Genomic DNA, 18,311 nt, shown 5'->3' with positions numbered 1-18,311 from the left:
CATCCAGGAATTTTTGATTGGGGGGGTCCAAACTTTGGTTCAGAGAGGACTGTTGGACTCTCTTGAGGCAAATTACTTCTCCCCCACACTCCCTTCCACCGGTCATGGTTGCAGGATATAATTCCTTGGCCGCTTACCGTTTACTTGCCTGGATTCATTAAAAAAATCAGCCAGTTAAAAAGTGATATACAATCCTGTCGATGTAAGAATCTCAGTCACAAAGTTGTAAGTGTCAGGTCTGAGAGGGGGGTCCAGACCCCCAGACCCACCCCCTGGATCCACCACTGAATATCCATACATTATCCAGCGAACAGGTAATGAGAATACACAAACATATCAGGTAGAAGTTGTTATCTTGAATTCTTGTAACTTATTTACAAGGAAATGTGTAGCAATCAGATCTTGAGAGTTTAAGGTTTAAGTTAAGTTACGGCAGCAAAGGGAAAGATCACTTAAGATTTCACAATATTCGTGCCATGCTTTCTAAAACTGAGGGGAGCAAATATGTAATTCATGAGAATTTAGGGAGGTTCTTACACTGCAACAACATTTTGTTCCAAGTTATAATAATTTTTACTATAATTGCAATTAATATTGTGGTAATATAATTTTCAAAGAATTTATGCAATAATTAGACCGAATACTTTATCCAAATACTAGAAAATTGTTTGCATTCCTATTAAAAATAGACTTTAATTTATCATTTTTTAACTCTTAAATTGCAATATTGGACCAAAAAGGAAAAGTTAGGGTTAACTTAACCTAGAAACACCTAATATGCAAGGCTACACATTTTTTTTGGCAACTTAAGAAATTTCCAATAATTGATTAAAATCAAGTTTGATTGATTTTACACAAGTGTTTGAAACAACCAATAGGGTACATACCCTGGTATGATAATCGCATTTACCAACACAAGGAACCAAAATGAAATATCTTAAAACAGTACACGACTGTATAAATCCATTCATCCGGAATCAGAAAAGTGATAAGAAGAAAAAAAATATTAAAATAACAAATAGATTCAATTTTGCTGTGGGGCTGTCCAGTAATGCGTCACTGATGTTCCTACTGTACTACATTTTGACATCTTCCCTGAGCTATCTCGAATCAGCACAGATATGTAACAACATGGAATCTTATTGTTTTACAAGGTGAAAAAAGCAAAATGTTGTTATTGTTGATGCCATATATGCATCTGCCCTTTAAAGGTGAACAGTTTAAATAGTTAATAACTTAGAATTTCATTTGATAAAAATACAACAAGTTTCAAGCTATGTATGAGACCTCAATGAATAAAACTACCTTTTATCCTTTGGTCTCAGTGACACTGGATCTCTTGGTGTGATCCAAATTCTTTTAAAGGTATGTAAAACCTACATTAGCTTACACAGTGCTGAAGGAAGGTTTTGACTGCATTGCATAAAGCAGCCATAAACCCACCCTAATTTAATCTCTAGCTTTTTTTTCTTTTGTGCTGCTATTGTCTACTGTGGAACAGGATAAGGAATGCAGTACCACATAAATTGCTAATCATGTGATAGGTTTCCCAAAAGTAATTAGCCATACAGTGGTAGGAAATTTTTCCGGTAGATAACATTATCCAGTAAGCCCTCCTTAAAGCTCTTACTCCAGCTTTGAAGGATCAATAATATGCCTGTTGATATTACGTGCTCCAATCAGCAAACAGCCACAGAACAAAGATGACAGCTCAAGACAAACAAAGACACCTCCCCAGTCGTACACCTTACTGATTGCCGTCAGAGGGATTCCTGCCAGCGTCGCTCCCACTGGTTAAAAAATGAAAAAGAATTTAAAAATGTAAAAAGAGTTTCAAAGCACAAACTTTGAACTTACATCTGGGTAATTTCATGTGCGTATATTCATAAATAGTTACTAAACTAAGATAAACAAATGGTGAAAACAATTTTTTTTCTTTTGGCTAAAAATGAGATAGAGTTCCTTGCACTTTTTGCAAGAAGCTAATGGTTGAGTACATGTAGAGGAAACTGATTCTAATATTTGGTTTTCATAAGTAATGTGGACTTACAAGGCCGGTGTGAGAAATCTTTTAGCACAGAAAAGATCAGTAATGTTTCTATCCAGAAACATGGGTCACGGGCCCAGCAGAACACGAGTAACAGTTGGTGAGTTTGCCTATTAAAGCATGCACCTTAATTCTTTCCACCCATACATCAGTATGCATAATCTCCATACTGTTCTCCCAAGGTGTTGACAAATACTTTGATTAAAAATCAAGAGCTTTTTTTGTTAGTTGGTGGTCATTTTCTTAATGTTTGATTGAAGGGTGATATTGTAAGGGGAAATGAGAAGTTGATTGCTCTTACAGAGAAACCCTCTACACCCTAACAGTGCTTTCAATAAGACCTGGCACCCGCCAGAGCTCCGGCGGCTATTCTGTTGCGAGTCGCCGAGTATATTTCACCGCGCTCAAGTCGCAGTCGCCACGCTAAGTCGCAATCAAGTCGCTCTCCGGCGGGTGTTGTACCGAGGTAGCCACCTATTTCAAATCTTATTGAAAGCACTGCCCTAAGGAACATTTTGTTTAACAATCAAGTGCTTTTTTAGTTGGTGATCATTTCCTTTATTCTTGTGGCCTAAAATGTTTCATTCAGGGGTGATATTTTAAGGAAAAGTTATATGCTGGTCACTCTTGCCATGCAAAGGGTAAAGTTAAAAAAAAAATTGCTTAAGCCTGATTTCTGCAAACTGCCCAGCACAAGACTAGGAGAAAAATTGCCATTGCTCACCATTTGCAGCTAGAGCAACAATTGCATGAGATGTTCCACTGAGTCCCGGTGGACTGTTCTCCATGGCTAGCACTCCATACAGATTGATGGCTGTGTATAATGAGAAGCCTATGCCAAATATCAGTGTTGAAATAAACCACTGCAACAGAATGGCAGCAAAATAAGTGAGTGCTGATACCTAAATACATTGCCTTTAACCCATCATCTGATTGCTACTTCACATTTCCTTGTAACTTTAATTTAGGAAGAACACATTATATTGATCTAGATAACACAAAATTCTTTTCGCTAATTTAGTTTAACAAGAATTTTGAGTCAGATAAAGATAATGCGTTCTACCTCATAAGTTTGAGTATTTTCATTACCTATTTGCTGGATAATGTACGGATTTTATAGGGAGAAGTTACATGTTAATTGCCTCTGGGAGTTTAAGGATTAAAGATCTCTGACACCTTTCCTTTTTTCTCCCTGTATTTTAAAGATGCATGGTGTACATAAATTCCAGGTTGACTCAGCGGATGCTTCAAAGTTACAGTGAGTGGAAAGTGTTGGGTATTACAGCAGTATGAAGTTCTATAATAGTTCTTTTTATTTTAAATTTACATTTAAAACTTTGCACTGAACTGAGAAGTGTGGGTTTGTGCCCCATCTGCATGATTTTTGCCACATTCTTGTAACCAAGACTTTTTTCTCACACAGTACTTTCTAATGGAAACTATCAATTGAAGGCTAGTTAAAAGAAATCATTAAAACTCAGTGGAGTTGCCTTGAGAGTATTAAGAATCCATCTATAATATAATTATCGATAATATCATCATAACCTAAACCTATCCAGGTTGCATCTACATGTATGGTACAATCTATATCAATTAGTGCTATCACATAGTGTTAATGAAAGAAGCCAAAAATGTCAACAATTAACTGCTATTAAACCTTTTCACTCCAAAGATTGCAATGGTAGTTCTGCTTGTCTACCAAGCATTTCTCTTTGTATTAGTTGGAGGAATTCAGTTAAATCATACTGTTAGTGATACTGTTGGGAAAAATTACTTTTTAGTGCAACATTTAGTAGTTGCCACAGCAGTTATCATATACCTCCATACCAGTGAAGTAGATGACGTCACAGCTGTGTGCAAGAGATACACACAGGCTAACTGTAAGAATGCAAAGCCAATCATGGGAGGAACTCTTGGACTGGAGAGTGTGGAGTTTCCATACTGTAAGTCACAAACAGACACATAACATATCAAGAGGTGAACTGGTTTGAAGAATTTAAAACATTTAGTAATAAATAAAATTATTTTTAGGTGCAATAAGCTGAACTAAGTGAAACAGTACTGTCTGCAGTTAGATATAGCTCTTTGGCATATAAAGCCCTGCCTTCATGTCCAAATTGAGCACTGTGGGATGAGTCATTGCCGCTAGAATTGTACACAGCTTACTAGGCTTTTCTAGTTTGAGCACTCTGGCATGGCGTAGATGATACCACAAATGTGGGATCGTTTCGGGTGACCATATTGGTTCTCCTCCATCCTAGCATCAGCACTGCACTGAAGAGGTTCAGAAGGCCGAAACAGTATTGTCTGCAGTTAGATATATATATATATATTTTTTTTTTTCTGGCACGTAAATTTTACTTTTCAGATGAAGAAGAATACATGTCACTCTTTGAGTCCTAACAAAGTTCTTTTTTTACCATGAAATACCTGTTATTTTTTATTGTCACTTAATTATGTGAATAACCAAGTCTGAGCCAATATTTCAATCAATTGTTTGACCACGCCCAACAGAAAAAATTGGTTCCCCATTTTCTGAACATCAATAAGCCTCTAGTATGAATATGAATTACTGAAAGCTAATGCCCAACCTTAAGCATCAACTTGTCCGTTATATAACCAGATGTTATGCTACCAAAGAGTCCACCTATCTCTAAGAAGCTCATAGCAACACTACCTGAGGAAAAAAAAACACACACATTAAAAATCAAATTGTACAAAAAATGTTCTCCTCTTGAGGTGGTAAGGGGCAAAATTTACTGTCTGTAGTAGTACAAATGACATTAGATTTCGTTAGACATTTAAGAATAAATATTAGCAAGAAAAACACACAACATTTCGATGACTCCATGTCATCATTCTCAAATGAGAGGAGAATAAAAATGAATAATAATTTATACCGTACAAAGATGACAAATGTAAAAAGTTAAAAATTTTAAAAATTTAAATAAAATACCTGTGCGTGTTGAGTTCATAAATGTAAACTATTAAATAAATAGTTTCGCGCGTATGGAATCCGATTGTTTGTTCAAAGAGGGCTTCATCTTCTTTATGAAAAGCATTTCATGAACTAAACAGTCCAGTTTCCCGGTGCACTTTTTAAGTACGTTGAAATGCTTGGTCAGGTCGCCGATGGTTTGTATTCAACCATGTTGAATCGTGCATTCTGCCTGTTGTCCACATGGGAGTCCTTCAAATCTGAATGTGATCATCTAAAGATGATGTTTACAAACCTCAAGTATCCCGACCACCTCATCAATTCCACCATCTCTCACTTTGTCACCTCAGTTACGTCGGAAAACCCTGGAGTGCAAGCTCAATTATCCATGAACGAAAATGCTGTTCACCAAGTGGTTTTGCCTTTTAAAGATCAAAAGTCAGCTAACGCAGTGAAAAGGCAATTATCAGATCTAAGCAACAAAATCGATCACACCCTTCAACCTGTGTTCAAGAGTTGCAAAATCTGTGAAGATCTCAGAATGCGTGAGCCTAAACCTCCTATAAATGTGATCTGTGCGATGCAGAGTATGTCGGGTACACCAGCCGGCATTTACATCAACATACATACATACATACATACACTTTATTGATGCTCCCTAAGTGGGCTTTTCAGCTCAATAGAATAAAAAATAAAAAAAAAATACAAATATATAAATTAATTGAGAATGTAAATACAATAATATTATAATTACAAAATATATATCAATAATATAATATATCAACTTAATAAAACATTTGTAAGATGACGTCTAAAATTCCTGGGGCATTTTAAGGACTTAATGTTATCATTCAAGGAGTTCCAGAGTTTGGCTCCTCTGAAAGCAAAGGAGCGCTGCCCTGTTGACAGGCGACATAAAGGTATATCCAAAGCACCAGATGATCGAGTTTGTCTATTATGGACTTGAGAACGTGATTTAAACATATCAGCAAGATAGTCTGGAACAAGCTTGTTAATACATTTGTGCATCATAGTAGCGTCATTTAGAATGAGTTTCTCTCTAATAGGAAGCCATTTCAACGATCGCAACCCATCCGAAATATGGTCATACTTTCTTAGTCCCAGAATAATTCGCCCAGCAAAGTTTTGGACTTTTTGTAACTTGTCAATATTGCTGCTGCTGGTATTACTCCAGACAGTTGAACAATATTGGAGTTTACTAAAGACAAATGAATTTATTACTAACAGAAGTGTTTTCCTATCCAGGAGGTGCTTGATTCTGTTAATTTGGTACAATTTAAAAAGGCATTTAGAGGCAATCTCAGTGATATGTTGGTTATAACTGAGGTGTGTGTTGAGAAGAACACCCAAGTCCTTAACGACAGGCACAGGTGTTATTTCCTTGTCAAAAAGTGTTATACTGAATGATGACAGTTTCTTTAAAAGTTGTGGTACTCCAACAGCTAGAACCTTAGTTTTGTCCGGATTAATCAAAAGAGAGTTTTTACAGCACCACTGAGATATTCTCGTAAGATCTTCGTTTAAGGCGAGGATGGACGTGGGTAATTCGCCAGGTGAAAAGGACAAATACAATTTACAATCATCAACATAGGAGGCAGATAGACAACGTTTAGGAACAGAAAGGAGGTCGTTAACATAGATTGTAAACAAAACCGGACCTAAAATAGAGCCTTGCGGAACTCCGAGCTCAAGTGGGAGTACTTTAGAAACTGCGTCACCAATTCGAACGCACTGTTGTCGGTTAGAAAGGTAACTCTGAAACCAATTCAACGCACCCTGGGAAAAATCGCGATTTTGTAGCTTGGATAACAAGATGTCGTGTCGAATACTATCAAATGCTTTAGACATATCTAATAGGACTATGATGGAAACTTTCTTGTATTCATCATATTCTTTCTTGTACTCATCAACGTATTGATGAGCAACGTAATTCGGCCATCGGCAAACATCTAAAGAACAACCACGGCCTACAAACCATCGGCCACCTGACCAAGCATTTCAACGTACTTAAAAAGTGCACCAGGAAACTGGACTGTTTAGTTCATGAAATGCTTTTCATAAAGAAGATGAAGCCCTCTTTGAACAAACAATCGGATTCCATACGCGCGAAACTATTTATTTAGTAGTTTACATTTATGAACTCAACACGCACAATTATTATTTTATTTAAATTTTTAAAATTTTTAACTTTTTACGTTTGTCATCTTCGTACGGTATAAATCATTATTCATTTTTATTCTCTTCTCACTTGAGAATGATGATATGGAGTCATTGAAACGTTGTGTGTTTTTCTCGCTAATATCTATTCTTAAATGTAGTAGTACATCAGCCTAAAATCATTACAAATGAATAAAGGCTGATAGTTTCTAAAGAAACTGTTAGGGGCTGCATTGGTGGGGGTAACAAAATAATTTGGATATATCAACAAAGTTGAAAAGGTAAATTGGCCACCGTAACGATTACAAAAGCTGATGTTTCGAGCTTTAGCCCTTCTTTAGCCCTTTGCTCCGACGAAGGGCTAACGCTCGAAATGTCAGCTTTTGTAATCATTATGGTGGCCAATTTACCATTTCAACTTTGTTGATAAAATCATTACAGCCTGAAATCACTGGGAAAATATGAAAATTCAATGGGTAAAATAAAGGGTTGCTTTGTCAGTTTCAAAATTTCTTTTACCTGTTGTGGTTAAAATAAGGGAGAACACTTTAAAATATACTTTTCATGATGATAAAAATTGATGTAGTTTTTTTTTTTCTCCCTACCACACATCATACCCGCTCTACTATTTGCATCGAGCACTGTTTCACAGACACCAAGTTTAATCCCTCTAATAGATAAATATGTAATTTAACAATAATAATAGAACTGATGTACGTAAATGCTGAATTAAACTTAATAATTTCCTTACACAAAAAGCAAAGATGTTATTCAAACAGATGTCAATCCTAACAATTACAATGCGGAAGAAAGATTGCAGTTAAAACCTTTATTACTTCAATCACCCATCAAGATCACTTGAAGCCATACATGAAACGAGATATCAACAATGATCACAAATCTTAAGGCTAAACAGATTTTGAGGCTGAGTAGAAAGTTAAGGCAACTTAATATGAATTTTTCTAAGTATATAACATTTGCTACAGCAGCCTCTACTTTCAGAAACATATTTTGACCCTCACTAATATTTTTCTTGCTGCTAAAGATTACCCTACTGCAGCAATCTGCTTCCATTAAGTAATTTACTCCTCATTTGTAATAGCATACCTTTTTTGCGCTTTCTCTCATCTCTTTAAGTTCTTTCTCAGTTTTTTACTTTAATGTCACATCACTGTTGTAAATGTGACAGACACCTTGGGAAACATTTCACTAAAATTGTCTCAGCCAGTAGAAGAATTTGCCTCATTTTTGCAACGTCATTAACCCTTAACATTATCTTTCAAATTCTTCCCACTCTCTTCATTACATTTCATCTGGTACAGTAGCAACAAGGAAAATTTCCTGGACAATCAAGAGCTTCCTAGATTAGAGATAATTTTTTTTTACTCTCAGGACCTTTTCATTTGATTCACAGGCGAAACTGCAAGGAGAAATTAGGAGCCGCTTGTTCTTTGAGGCTATAGAGAGTTATTTAAAAAATATGTGATTCAATTCAACAAAATAATGTCTAACAATTTATACTCACTGTCATACTGTGTTCTTCCAATTGTCTGTATTAAAAAAAGTTGTGTCCATTCCCCAACTCCAGTCTTAACAAACAGAGTCAGTAGATATCCGATGCTCAAAACCCACAAAAACGGACTGTAGAGCATGGTAATAATGTAGTCTTTCCTGTTCTCTACTGTTTTGTTTTCAGTTCTTGATTTCATGGTTGTCCTTTGGGTAAATTCCTCCAGTCCCATTTCTGACGGGGAATCACAGATGAGGTAATAAGCTAAAACAGACATTGCAGCAGTACTGACTCCAGGGGTGATAAATGCTGCTGACCAACCAAAGTTTGAAGTAAGAAATGCTGTTACCACCGGAGAAATGCTTGATGCAAGGTTACAGCCAGCTGTAAGAAGACTCCACAGAGTACCCAACTAAAATAGAGGAGGCATGCACACAGCTTAGCTACTGGACATTCAATGATAAATTTAGTACTTCAGCTGCCAATCACTAAACAATCACAAATGCTGTAATCTGATCGGTAAAACTACTTTCTATCTATTATAACATTAGTACTCCTCCTCACTGTCTGCTATACAATTCTTAGGATGTTAGTTTGGAGATTTTGGTATTACTCTATCTACTAATGATCTCCTGGTGATGTTTTTCTTTATTCTCATTGTTTGTCTGCTTCATTTTGTATTAAAATTATAAGGAGAAATTTTGTCTTGGTCACTCATGAGAGTTAAAGGTTTAAGTGAGTAGTCTCAATATATTTTAGGGATTGTAAGCAAAAAAACACAGACAAGAGGCCTTCTTGGTGCTGAGTCTTGGGTGAAAAATAGATTCAAACTGAACAATTGGATAATATGCTCTTGATTGCTATGCAATGTAGAATTCTCTTATGATCTAATTATTAATTAGAAAAAGATAATGGATATCTAGACTGATATATTCTGTTTAAGATCTGTTACAACAATTGTGTACATCAACATTTCCCTGAAAACCATTACACATAACTCTTCATAAACTTTTAACATTTTTAAAGGTGCTAAGACTGTTTAACACTGCAGCCTTAGTGGGTTTAAAGTAAGCTTGTTGTGGTGCAGAATGGGCTAACAACATTTTAAGGTGTTTTGATGTGTTCTGCCACTGAATAATTATCACTTTTCTCCTTGGTTTATTAATAGTGAATAAAAATAATTAATATTCAGGGCTGTAGTCTAGCAGTGTCTTGTAGCCCCTGGCACACCTTACTTTTGTTCTTGGGCGACTCAGGAATCTTAATTTTTTTTCATAAGAAGCATATGCTGCGGGCACCCTGGATTCCACAGTTTCAAAGCGCTGGGCTCCCTTCAATTTTTCTTAGAGCACAGCCTTGATATTCAGTAATTATTACGTCGCTCAGGGCAGGACAAAGAAGGGTAACCTATCATTTTTATTTAATCTGTTTGGAATAAAGGAATTTTATTCTTCCCCTGACATAAATTTTGGGTAATTAACTGTGAATAACTGGGGAAAATCTTGGGTGGACTTTTGTGTACTCAAGTCTAGACTTATTCCAGACTTCCTAAGAATTTCCTTCTCCCAGCTCAAATTGATATTTTGGTCTACGTTACATAAAAGATCTATTTCATAAAAGATTTTAGCCAAATTCGACTGCGGTAGCGAGGCATTTGCTGTACACAATAAACTTGTGTTTTTTTTTTAATAAAAAAATTAATTTACGTGTTCAGTTCTATTTGTCGTTACTAGCATACAGTTTTCTGCCGAAGCTACAGATCTCAATACGAGAAAAAGACGAAGTGACCGAAATCGCAGAAAGATTTTTCCCATTACCTTCTCAAAAATTTGATTCACGTTTCCTACGTAACTACCCACCTCGTAAGGGGAGAACCATTCTCTGAGTAATTTAGTACACGGAGGCCAACCGCAACCTTGAGCGAGACCGTTTACGCTCCATAGAAACGTCAAAAGCCAGACGTTCCCAGTGAATCCAATCAGAATGTTTATCGTTGCAGTTAATAACATCCCCGCTGTAAACATCGTTCTAGGACTCAGAGAATCTGATAATAAACCGCCCGTAAATTTTCCGACGCCGTACATCGCTGCAAAGCCACTTGTTATAACACCGAGTTCATTCTTTTTCAAGTTAAGATCTCTTATTAAGGCCGGTATGGCAAAGGTGTAAGACTTTCTTGAGAAGTAATAAGAGGAGTAACCTAAAAATAGTGAGATATAAACACTCCATCGAATTATTTGATAACGGTGAAAGTTGGAGTCCTTCAGAGTCGCCATGTTTGTTCACGTGACGGGTAATCGTTATTTTTATTTTGTCCCGCCGGCCAGCTGTCGTTAGGGTCGTCACGCAACACACAATGCGTATCACGTGACAAGTCAACAAGCGCCTTTGAAAGAGAGTAAAGAGATTCCAATACAGAATTACTTAATTGGAGGACTCCTTTAGTCTTTTTTTTCAAATATTTGCTGCATCTTTTTTTTTTTCATTGAAGTTCTTGCCTGAGAAATCAAAATAGCAGACCATTCCAAATAGGTTATCGGGGACAGGAGCCTATGCAATGAGCTCCTGTCAGGGGTGAAAAAAAAAAAGCTTCTTAGTAAAGCTGAAACTTGGCGTATCGGTGGAATACAATTTTTTGGCACTCACGCGTGAGATAATTTTTTTTTTAAGCACGGGGATTATTGAAATAAAGTTGTCGGTGACCTTTTTCCTTTTCAAGTATTTAATTTTATTCCCGACGAACCCTTCTTTAATTACACAAGTCTTGATGATACCAATCGAAGTGTGAACAGTTTACTGGAGCAGTCCACCTTAAAAATTTGAATCAAGTAGATTTTATGGTGACACGACCAAACTCTTTCAACACCCCTTCTTCCAGTCACCAAAGGCGACGAATACTGAAGTACCAGTCTCTTATATTAAATTTTAACAAGACCTGTTTTGTGTCTCTTCTTTGATGCCAAGTGACTGTTGCATAACTGATTGCCAAAGTCGCTAGAAACAAAGTGACCACAGATTGCCCAAGCCCAAATTACAAATGTATCTGTGCTCCATTATCGTTTAATACACAACTAATGTTTTTTTTACAGGGAAAACATTGGCATTAAAGAAAGTTATCCATAAAATGTTATTGAGAATCAACGACAGTAAACGAACTATCAATAGGATAGCCCAAAGAAAAAACCATAAATCATAAATCTTTGGCTATCCTTTCATGTAGGACTACAGAAGAACAAAAGTCATCAGCTTACACCAGAATTAATCACCCACCCCCGTCAACCAGGAGGCCTTGATTGCTGTCGCTTAAATTGTCAACTGACTGGCCCAGATATCATTATTGATATCTAACTACAGGCCTATATCTCTCGGTCGTCAGCAAGCTGTGTGAACGTTGTATACTTGATAAGCTCATACCCAAGCTCCTAGAGCTCCTGTCACTAAAGCAGCATGGCTTTGTTCCAAGAAAATCCTGTGTCACACATTTACTTATGGTACTTCACGATCTGGGTAAAACTCTCGACGCTGGACAAGTCGGATGTTCTCTATCTCGATTTCAGTAAGGCGTTTGATCCTGTGCCGCACAACCTTCTCCTGCACAAGTTATCATCATATTACATCGATGGTCCATTGTCCAGTTGGTTCTCCGACTACCTTCATTCTAGATATCACAGGGTGCACATAGAAGGTTCCTTCTCCAATTGGGTCAATGTGTCATCTGGTGTCCCTCAGGGAAGTCTAATTGGCCTATTCTTGTTCGTATCTTCATCAACGACCTACCAAAGACTCTCAGTGATGGAACAGCAATTGCTCTGTTTGCTGATGATGTCAAATGTTACAGATCAGTTAATGACTCTAGTGATTGTACTAATTTTCAACATGATATTAACAAGCTTTATGACTGGTCGCTTATAGATGGGGTTTAGCTTATAATCTAGATAAATGTGTAGGAGTGAGAATAACTAGAAAACGAAACAGCTCTATACCTTCTCTTGTTGATAGTCCTTATGAAGCCGGAGAACATGCCCTTGCGGTCGTTTCCTCACAAAAGGATCTCGGAGATATCGTCTCAGACAAACTTACATGGAAGTCTCACATTGAATGCGTTGTAGCTAAAGCCAACCGGATGTTGGGTTCTCTCCGTCGGAACTGTGCTGACATTGGGCTGATAACAGGAGAACGCTATATCTTTCTTTTGTGCGTTCCCAATTAGGCTATGCTAGCGAGGTCTGGGCCCCTCAATCTACTGTCCATCGCTTGCGTATTCTAGAGGGTGTTCAACGTCGGGCAACTCGTTTCATTTTTAACTGAAGTTATAAGGTATCGGAAAGACCTGACTATAAGTCCCGCTTAAAAATGCTAAAACTGTTACCATTATGTTATTGGCACGAACTTCGAGACATCTGCTTCTTCTTCAAGTGTATGCATAAGTAATACAATATTAATATCAATGAATATATCAACTTGATCCCTGGCCGTACTAGGAATTCCAACAACTTTAATTTGCGACCACGTCGTGTTCGTACTTCCTTATTTCGTGATTAATTTTTTAATCGCATTGTTTCCTTATGGAACAATATTCCGTCAGATATTCGTGAAACTATAGCTCTTTCTACCTTTAAAGACCGTCTATTTAACTATTTCTTTAACAAATCTATCGCTAATTTTGACACATCTAGAATTCAAACATAGAAAACAGTCTTCCCACATTGCCACTCGATTAATAGAAAGAACTGTTGTTGATTATTGTTTTTGTTTACATAGGTTTTAGTATAGTATATACTTATGGGGGCTGACCTCACTGGGACCTCGAGTACGTACGTTAGTCCCTTATTTACTACTTTTTTTCTATTCTTTATATCATTATTCTTTGTCACTAAATGGAAGTTACTATAAATAAATAAATTAATTAATATGACTTCTGCCTGTAAAATGAAAACTTTATTCTTCGAGAAATTAATGAAAATTAATGATGGTGGCCTTTAGAAAAGGTGTGTCTCCTTTGTATTTTCTTAGGCGAGCGACGGACAAGCGTGCGAGGGGGGTGCGTTCCTTACCTCTTACGTGTCTCGTGGGTGTCTGCTTCGCTCGCCTGAAACAGATTGACGCCTATTCTATACGCTAGTTTGGTAATGGTTTCTTGATATAACAAAAGATTATCTTGTCCTATTTTCAAGGAATTATATACTAACTAGAAGGGAATAAAAACGATTCAGATCTAAGGGAAACTGAGACCTGTTATTCCAAAATACTTTGTGTTCTTGTAGAAAACGCAGACATCTTCCTCAACTGACTCCATGCTTCGTCCATATTCATCTGAAAATAATGGAGTAAATATACTTAAAATGACTTTATAAAATTTTGTAGGGTAATCTTTTGAGAAATTTAAACGCCAAACTTCGAGCTCGCAGATAAAAACACCTTAAACTAGCAAGTTTGTGCACATTTTGGAACTATGACTTACTTTTAAAAATGTCGCGTTGAATAGTAAATTTTTTTCACTGCAGGGAATAGAGCTTTTGTGCATGGTCAGAAATCAATTTTTGTCTTAGATCAACTTTAGCATACCCCATCTTTACAGCTACGGAAAAAGATTGCTTTCGTCTCAAAAAATTCATAAGACAAAATCATCAGCATAAATCAAAGACTCGGGTAAATGCCTGACAAAACATAGTAGCAAGTATGTCTATCTAATCAAACGTAATGGACACTCCATACGTTTGAGAATCACTCGCCTTTGGCTCGTGATCTGGAAGACCTTTCTGGCTGAGGGACGTCGACGTTCTCTTAACACCCTGTATGAGGCGTCACGTCCGTAGACCGATGAAGCAAGAGCAGTCTAATCGGCTTAGGTACACTAAAACTGTATTAATAAACGACATATTCTTTTTACCTTTCGAGTAAAATTTCTCGCCCAACCACCATCTTCGTTTGCAACAGCTTCTTGTGAAGAACTCCTTGATGGAAGCACGGTACTGTTTGTTGCAAAGCACGTACACCAATGGATTTAAAAAAGGGTTAGCTCAGTTGGTTAGAGCGCCGGATTGTGTTGTGCGGGAGGTCGAGGGTTCGAGCCCCGGCCGGACCACTACTCATGGTCTTAAAATAAGAAATGGATAAATATTCTAGTCTTCTCGGATAAGGACGAATAACCCGTAGGTCCTGTCTCCTGCAGGGTTAGGGGTAGGAGACGTTAATTTCCCACGCACGAGATTATTGTGTGTAGTGGATGTCCTCCCCTGGGGTGGGATGAGAGGGAGGGTGAGATCGTTACATGGACTGAAGCGGCTGCCAGAAGCGCCTGATAATGCTGACGTCCGATCTCAACGTTATCATTGTAACTAGACATGTTTGTTGTTTAGAGTGCTTAAGACTTCCGACTTTCGACTCCAATCAGTAGTTCCGAGTAGAAGTAAGTGTTGTCATCGTATGAAGGTGGGCCTCGTATCAGAATAAACACATGGTAAGACTGAAAGAATTAGGAAATATGACAATACCATAAGTTTTAAATTTCCCTTTCAGTTAATTACACTTTCATGTTTATCACACCTCATTTTCTGTGATTGAAAGCCTTAGAATCGGGATTTATTGGAATTATCTCACAAGGCAAATACGGGCATTGTTGATCCCCATCCCCCTCCATGCGTAAGCCCCCCCCCCTTGCTGAAAAGGCGATCAGAAAATTTACTTCTGATTTTGTCTACGTTTCTGCAAATCCCAAAATTAAAGAAAGTAGAAATGGGGTTTTATTTTTTACAATGAAAGGGGAGAGCAAAGGAAGCAAAAAAAATTCAGGTGACTGGAGTCAAATGAAAGGTATCCGGGCGTTTCGTACCCACAAATACGTTTAATCGAAATACTCGCTTGGACCATTGTAACTATATGCTTGGGCGTCCTGCTGCTCTCATGATGATACGTTGCTCACTGGCTATTTTCTTGCTAGATTTACAGAACAGCTTTGCACTGATCCTTTGTCTTCAAAAACTTCAAACTGTTTAGCTTTTTTATATGAAACAAGGAAAGTCTATTGACAATTAAAATCTATTCTTTCAATATGTTGATATTTTCGCAGGGTTGTTGTACGTTCCTCTTTCGCAGAATTTCGTTTTGCCATCCACAGAAACATTGATCAATCGCTACATCTTTTATTTTTTTGTGATTCTAATTAATTATGCCGATCAAAAACACCGAAGAAACGTTAAATTTGTTACAGAGAATATTATGTAGAAATTTTGCAATTTGTGGCATCATCCGTCGGCTGGAACGAGAAACACTTTCAATTCGATCATGGGAACAATTTCAGTAAACGAATATTAATCTTACCCATGCACGGCCGTACTCAGGCTTGTAAAAATTGCCCTACATAAGTACTTACTAAGAATGGAACGTAGCAAATACAAAACAATACAACAATCACGAAAGTTAATCGAGCAAAACCTCCTTGTTGCTCGTTAACTTTCTCGATGCCAGCTCCTCGCTGCTGCTTTTCGAAAAGCAAACTGCTTACTCTTTGCTTCCTTTTAACAAAGCACAAAATAGTGACACAAGAAATATGTCACAGCCAAAGCGACCAAGCTTCCTCCCACGATCGTGGCGAAGAGTAGAATCCTATTATTTGATCTCTCTGTTGTTAAATCGAGGGCACAGTAAAGTCCTTTCCTGTACAAACGAAACTTTCCAAAGCCCGTAACAGGAAGGATAAGGTGAGCGCAAGGCCATAACGGACCGACTATAAGTGCCCTCTGTACTCTTGGATATGTAACTTGGTTTCTGTAGTACAAAGGCCTTGTAATGCTAGGAAACGAAGCAGGCACATTATAAACACGATAAGAAAAGACCAGCTTGGGAACTTGGAGGAGATGAACGCTGTAACGGAGCACAGAATCTCGCCACCAATCCACGAACATGTTGCATTGGAGATGACACCTGTTTTCTTCCAAGCCAGGAAGCTTCCATATTGCCATCGCTGCGACCAAATTAGCCAGGAATGATAGAAATTACACAGTGGCTTTTGCGACAATCTCCGTGTCATTGCTGCAAAACATTTCTGGTGACCAAGGAACAGTTTGATTCTCGGTCGAATTCACTTATTCAGCAAGGCTTTGTTGACCTTCTCTTGAAAGCAAACAGGAATTAAACGATGATGATGTATCAAGACTAAAAACCCGTCGCAGGAGTTTCCTCGCTATCCGATGACTTTCACTTCAAATCTAAATGAACTCCATGTCCAATTGCAAGTTTGAGCTGGTCTATGGGAAGACTGTGATCCTTACCTGTAATTTCTTTGTTTACCCGCTGACTAATCACAAGTCTGCTTGTGATATTTCTCGAATAAAAATGAGAAAAACTTTGCACTTTGTTTGTTTTAAGGTTTGACTTATTAACATGTCCTGTTTTCGATTCAGAAACCACCTATTCACTAAAAGTTTGCATTTTTTAACAAATTTTCCAGAAAGTTCTCTTTATCAAAGTAAAATTTTGTTAAATGACTGAAGTATTTAAAGTTCTAGAAAAATAATTGCGCTAAAGTGAAGTTGACTCATTCACGACATAAACATCACAAACGACCGAAAAAGAACGACCTAACTTTACCGACAGATCGAAACAGACCAATCACGACCGACTTACGTCATTTGAGTCTTACAGCCAATAACATCACGGCAAAACCAACCGATCATTTCACACGAACTGGAATAAGAACATTCAACTGACAACAATCATTCACTTGACTCTGATGATGACTTCCGCACAGGTTGTCGAAACGTCAGTCACTACCACCGACAACAGTCCTTCTCAGGACTACACTCACCCGGACGATCAGACTACACCTTCACATGTTACCCCCGGGTTCAAGCCATTTACTGCAATACTTTGATAGCTGCAGTAAGATATTTTTAAAGTCTTACAGTAAAGGCTAGCAAAGGAAATTAGAAAGAACTCAGAAACGCCGAAGTAAGATTTCGATAGTAGTGGATGTGATTAACTTTTCCCTCTCGATAACTCAGCGACACAAACCGTAGGTGTAATTTCAGATATCTGCAAATATACATATATTTTCGTGTTTTACTAAACTCCTATTTGAATGAATTCAGATGTAGGTGAATTTTCCCGTGCGTCTAAACTGTCGTTGATAATGACTTAAAATAAATATATTGCATAGATACTTTACTTCTAAAGCTTAGAATCCACAAGGTATAGATGAAAAGAAACATCTGAATTAGTGAAAATATTGTGGCGGTTACAAATCCAACGGAAGTAAACCATTCTCTACGCTTCGCAGTTAATTCAATCTGAGCTGCGAATGTTGTTTTACTCATTTCATACCACATGACCAATCTATGACGTGGTATAAAGCTAAAGAGATTTCTGCTTTCAGTTTCTAAACGCAGGGGACCACTTAAACGTGTTGGGAAATTTCCCTTTTTAATGGTTTAAATGTTTAAACGCCCTTCTTTTTAGGCAACTACACGTTGATACCTGCCGTAGGATATTTCCAAAGTCTCGTAACAAAGGTTGGTGAAGGGAACTAATAACAACCCGGAAATGCTAAGGAAAGGTTTTGCTTTTAGTAGATGTGATTAGTTTCGCCTTCTCGACAACTCAGCGACACAAACCGTAGGTGCAATCACAGATATCTATAA

The 18,311-nt window shown here is 37.5% G+C and overlaps 2 protein-coding genes and 1 pseudogene across 6 annotated transcripts in view; 1 reads left to right on the top strand and 2 right to left on the bottom strand.

Annotated features, from left to right (window-relative positions):
• Positions 1-336: 336 nt before the first annotated feature.
• On the bottom strand, positions 337-10,986 carry LOC111329777 (glucose-6-phosphate exchanger SLC37A4). Its single transcript, XM_022934550.2, has 6 exons — positions 10,533-10,986; positions 8,689-9,085; positions 4,639-4,724; positions 3,875-3,988; positions 2,772-2,910; positions 337-1,790 (listed from the first exon to the last, which is right to left on the bottom strand). The coding sequence occupies exons 1-6, from the start codon at positions 10,947-10,949 to the stop codon at positions 1,627-1,629; spliced, it is 1,317 nt and encodes a 438-aa protein (XP_022790285.1). The 5' UTR covers positions 10,950-10,986; the 3' UTR covers positions 337-1,626.
• A 99-nt stretch (positions 10,987-11,085) lies between these two features.
• Positions 11,086-18,311, bottom strand: part of LOC111328770 (melanopsin-A-like) — a 9,681-nt pseudogene continuing 2,455 nt past the window's right edge. Inside the window, exons 2-5 of the transcript XR_015998607.1 lie at positions 16,046-16,756; positions 15,052-15,139; positions 14,564-14,692; positions 11,086-13,986 (exon numbers count right to left, since the gene is read on the bottom strand). The product of XR_015998607.1 is annotated as a melanopsin-A-like (transcript). The remainder of the gene's footprint in view (positions 13,987-14,563; positions 14,693-15,051; positions 15,140-16,045; positions 16,757-18,311) is intronic.
• LOC111329350 (uncharacterized) overlaps positions 18,162-18,311 on the top strand; it is a 24,674-nt gene continuing 24,524 nt past the window's right edge. Inside the window, exon 1 of one of the 4 annotated variants that reach the window (XM_088754665.1) lies at positions 18,162-18,285. The gene's annotated coding sequence lies outside the window, so the exon portion shown is untranslated. The remainder of the gene's footprint in view (positions 18,286-18,311) is intronic. The other 3 variants (XM_088754662.1, XM_088754661.1, XM_088754663.1) reach the window with 3 other exon arrangements.

The sequence above is a fragment of the Stylophora pistillata genome, chromosome 3 (assembly GCF_964205215.1).
Source record: "Stylophora pistillata chromosome 3, jaStyPist1.2, whole genome shotgun sequence".
Classification (NCBI taxonomy): domain Eukaryota; kingdom Metazoa; phylum Cnidaria; class Anthozoa; order Scleractinia; family Pocilloporidae; genus Stylophora; species Stylophora pistillata.
The sequence above is the reverse complement of the archived record's forward strand: the minus strand, read 5'-3'. Positions and strand labels throughout refer to the sequence as shown.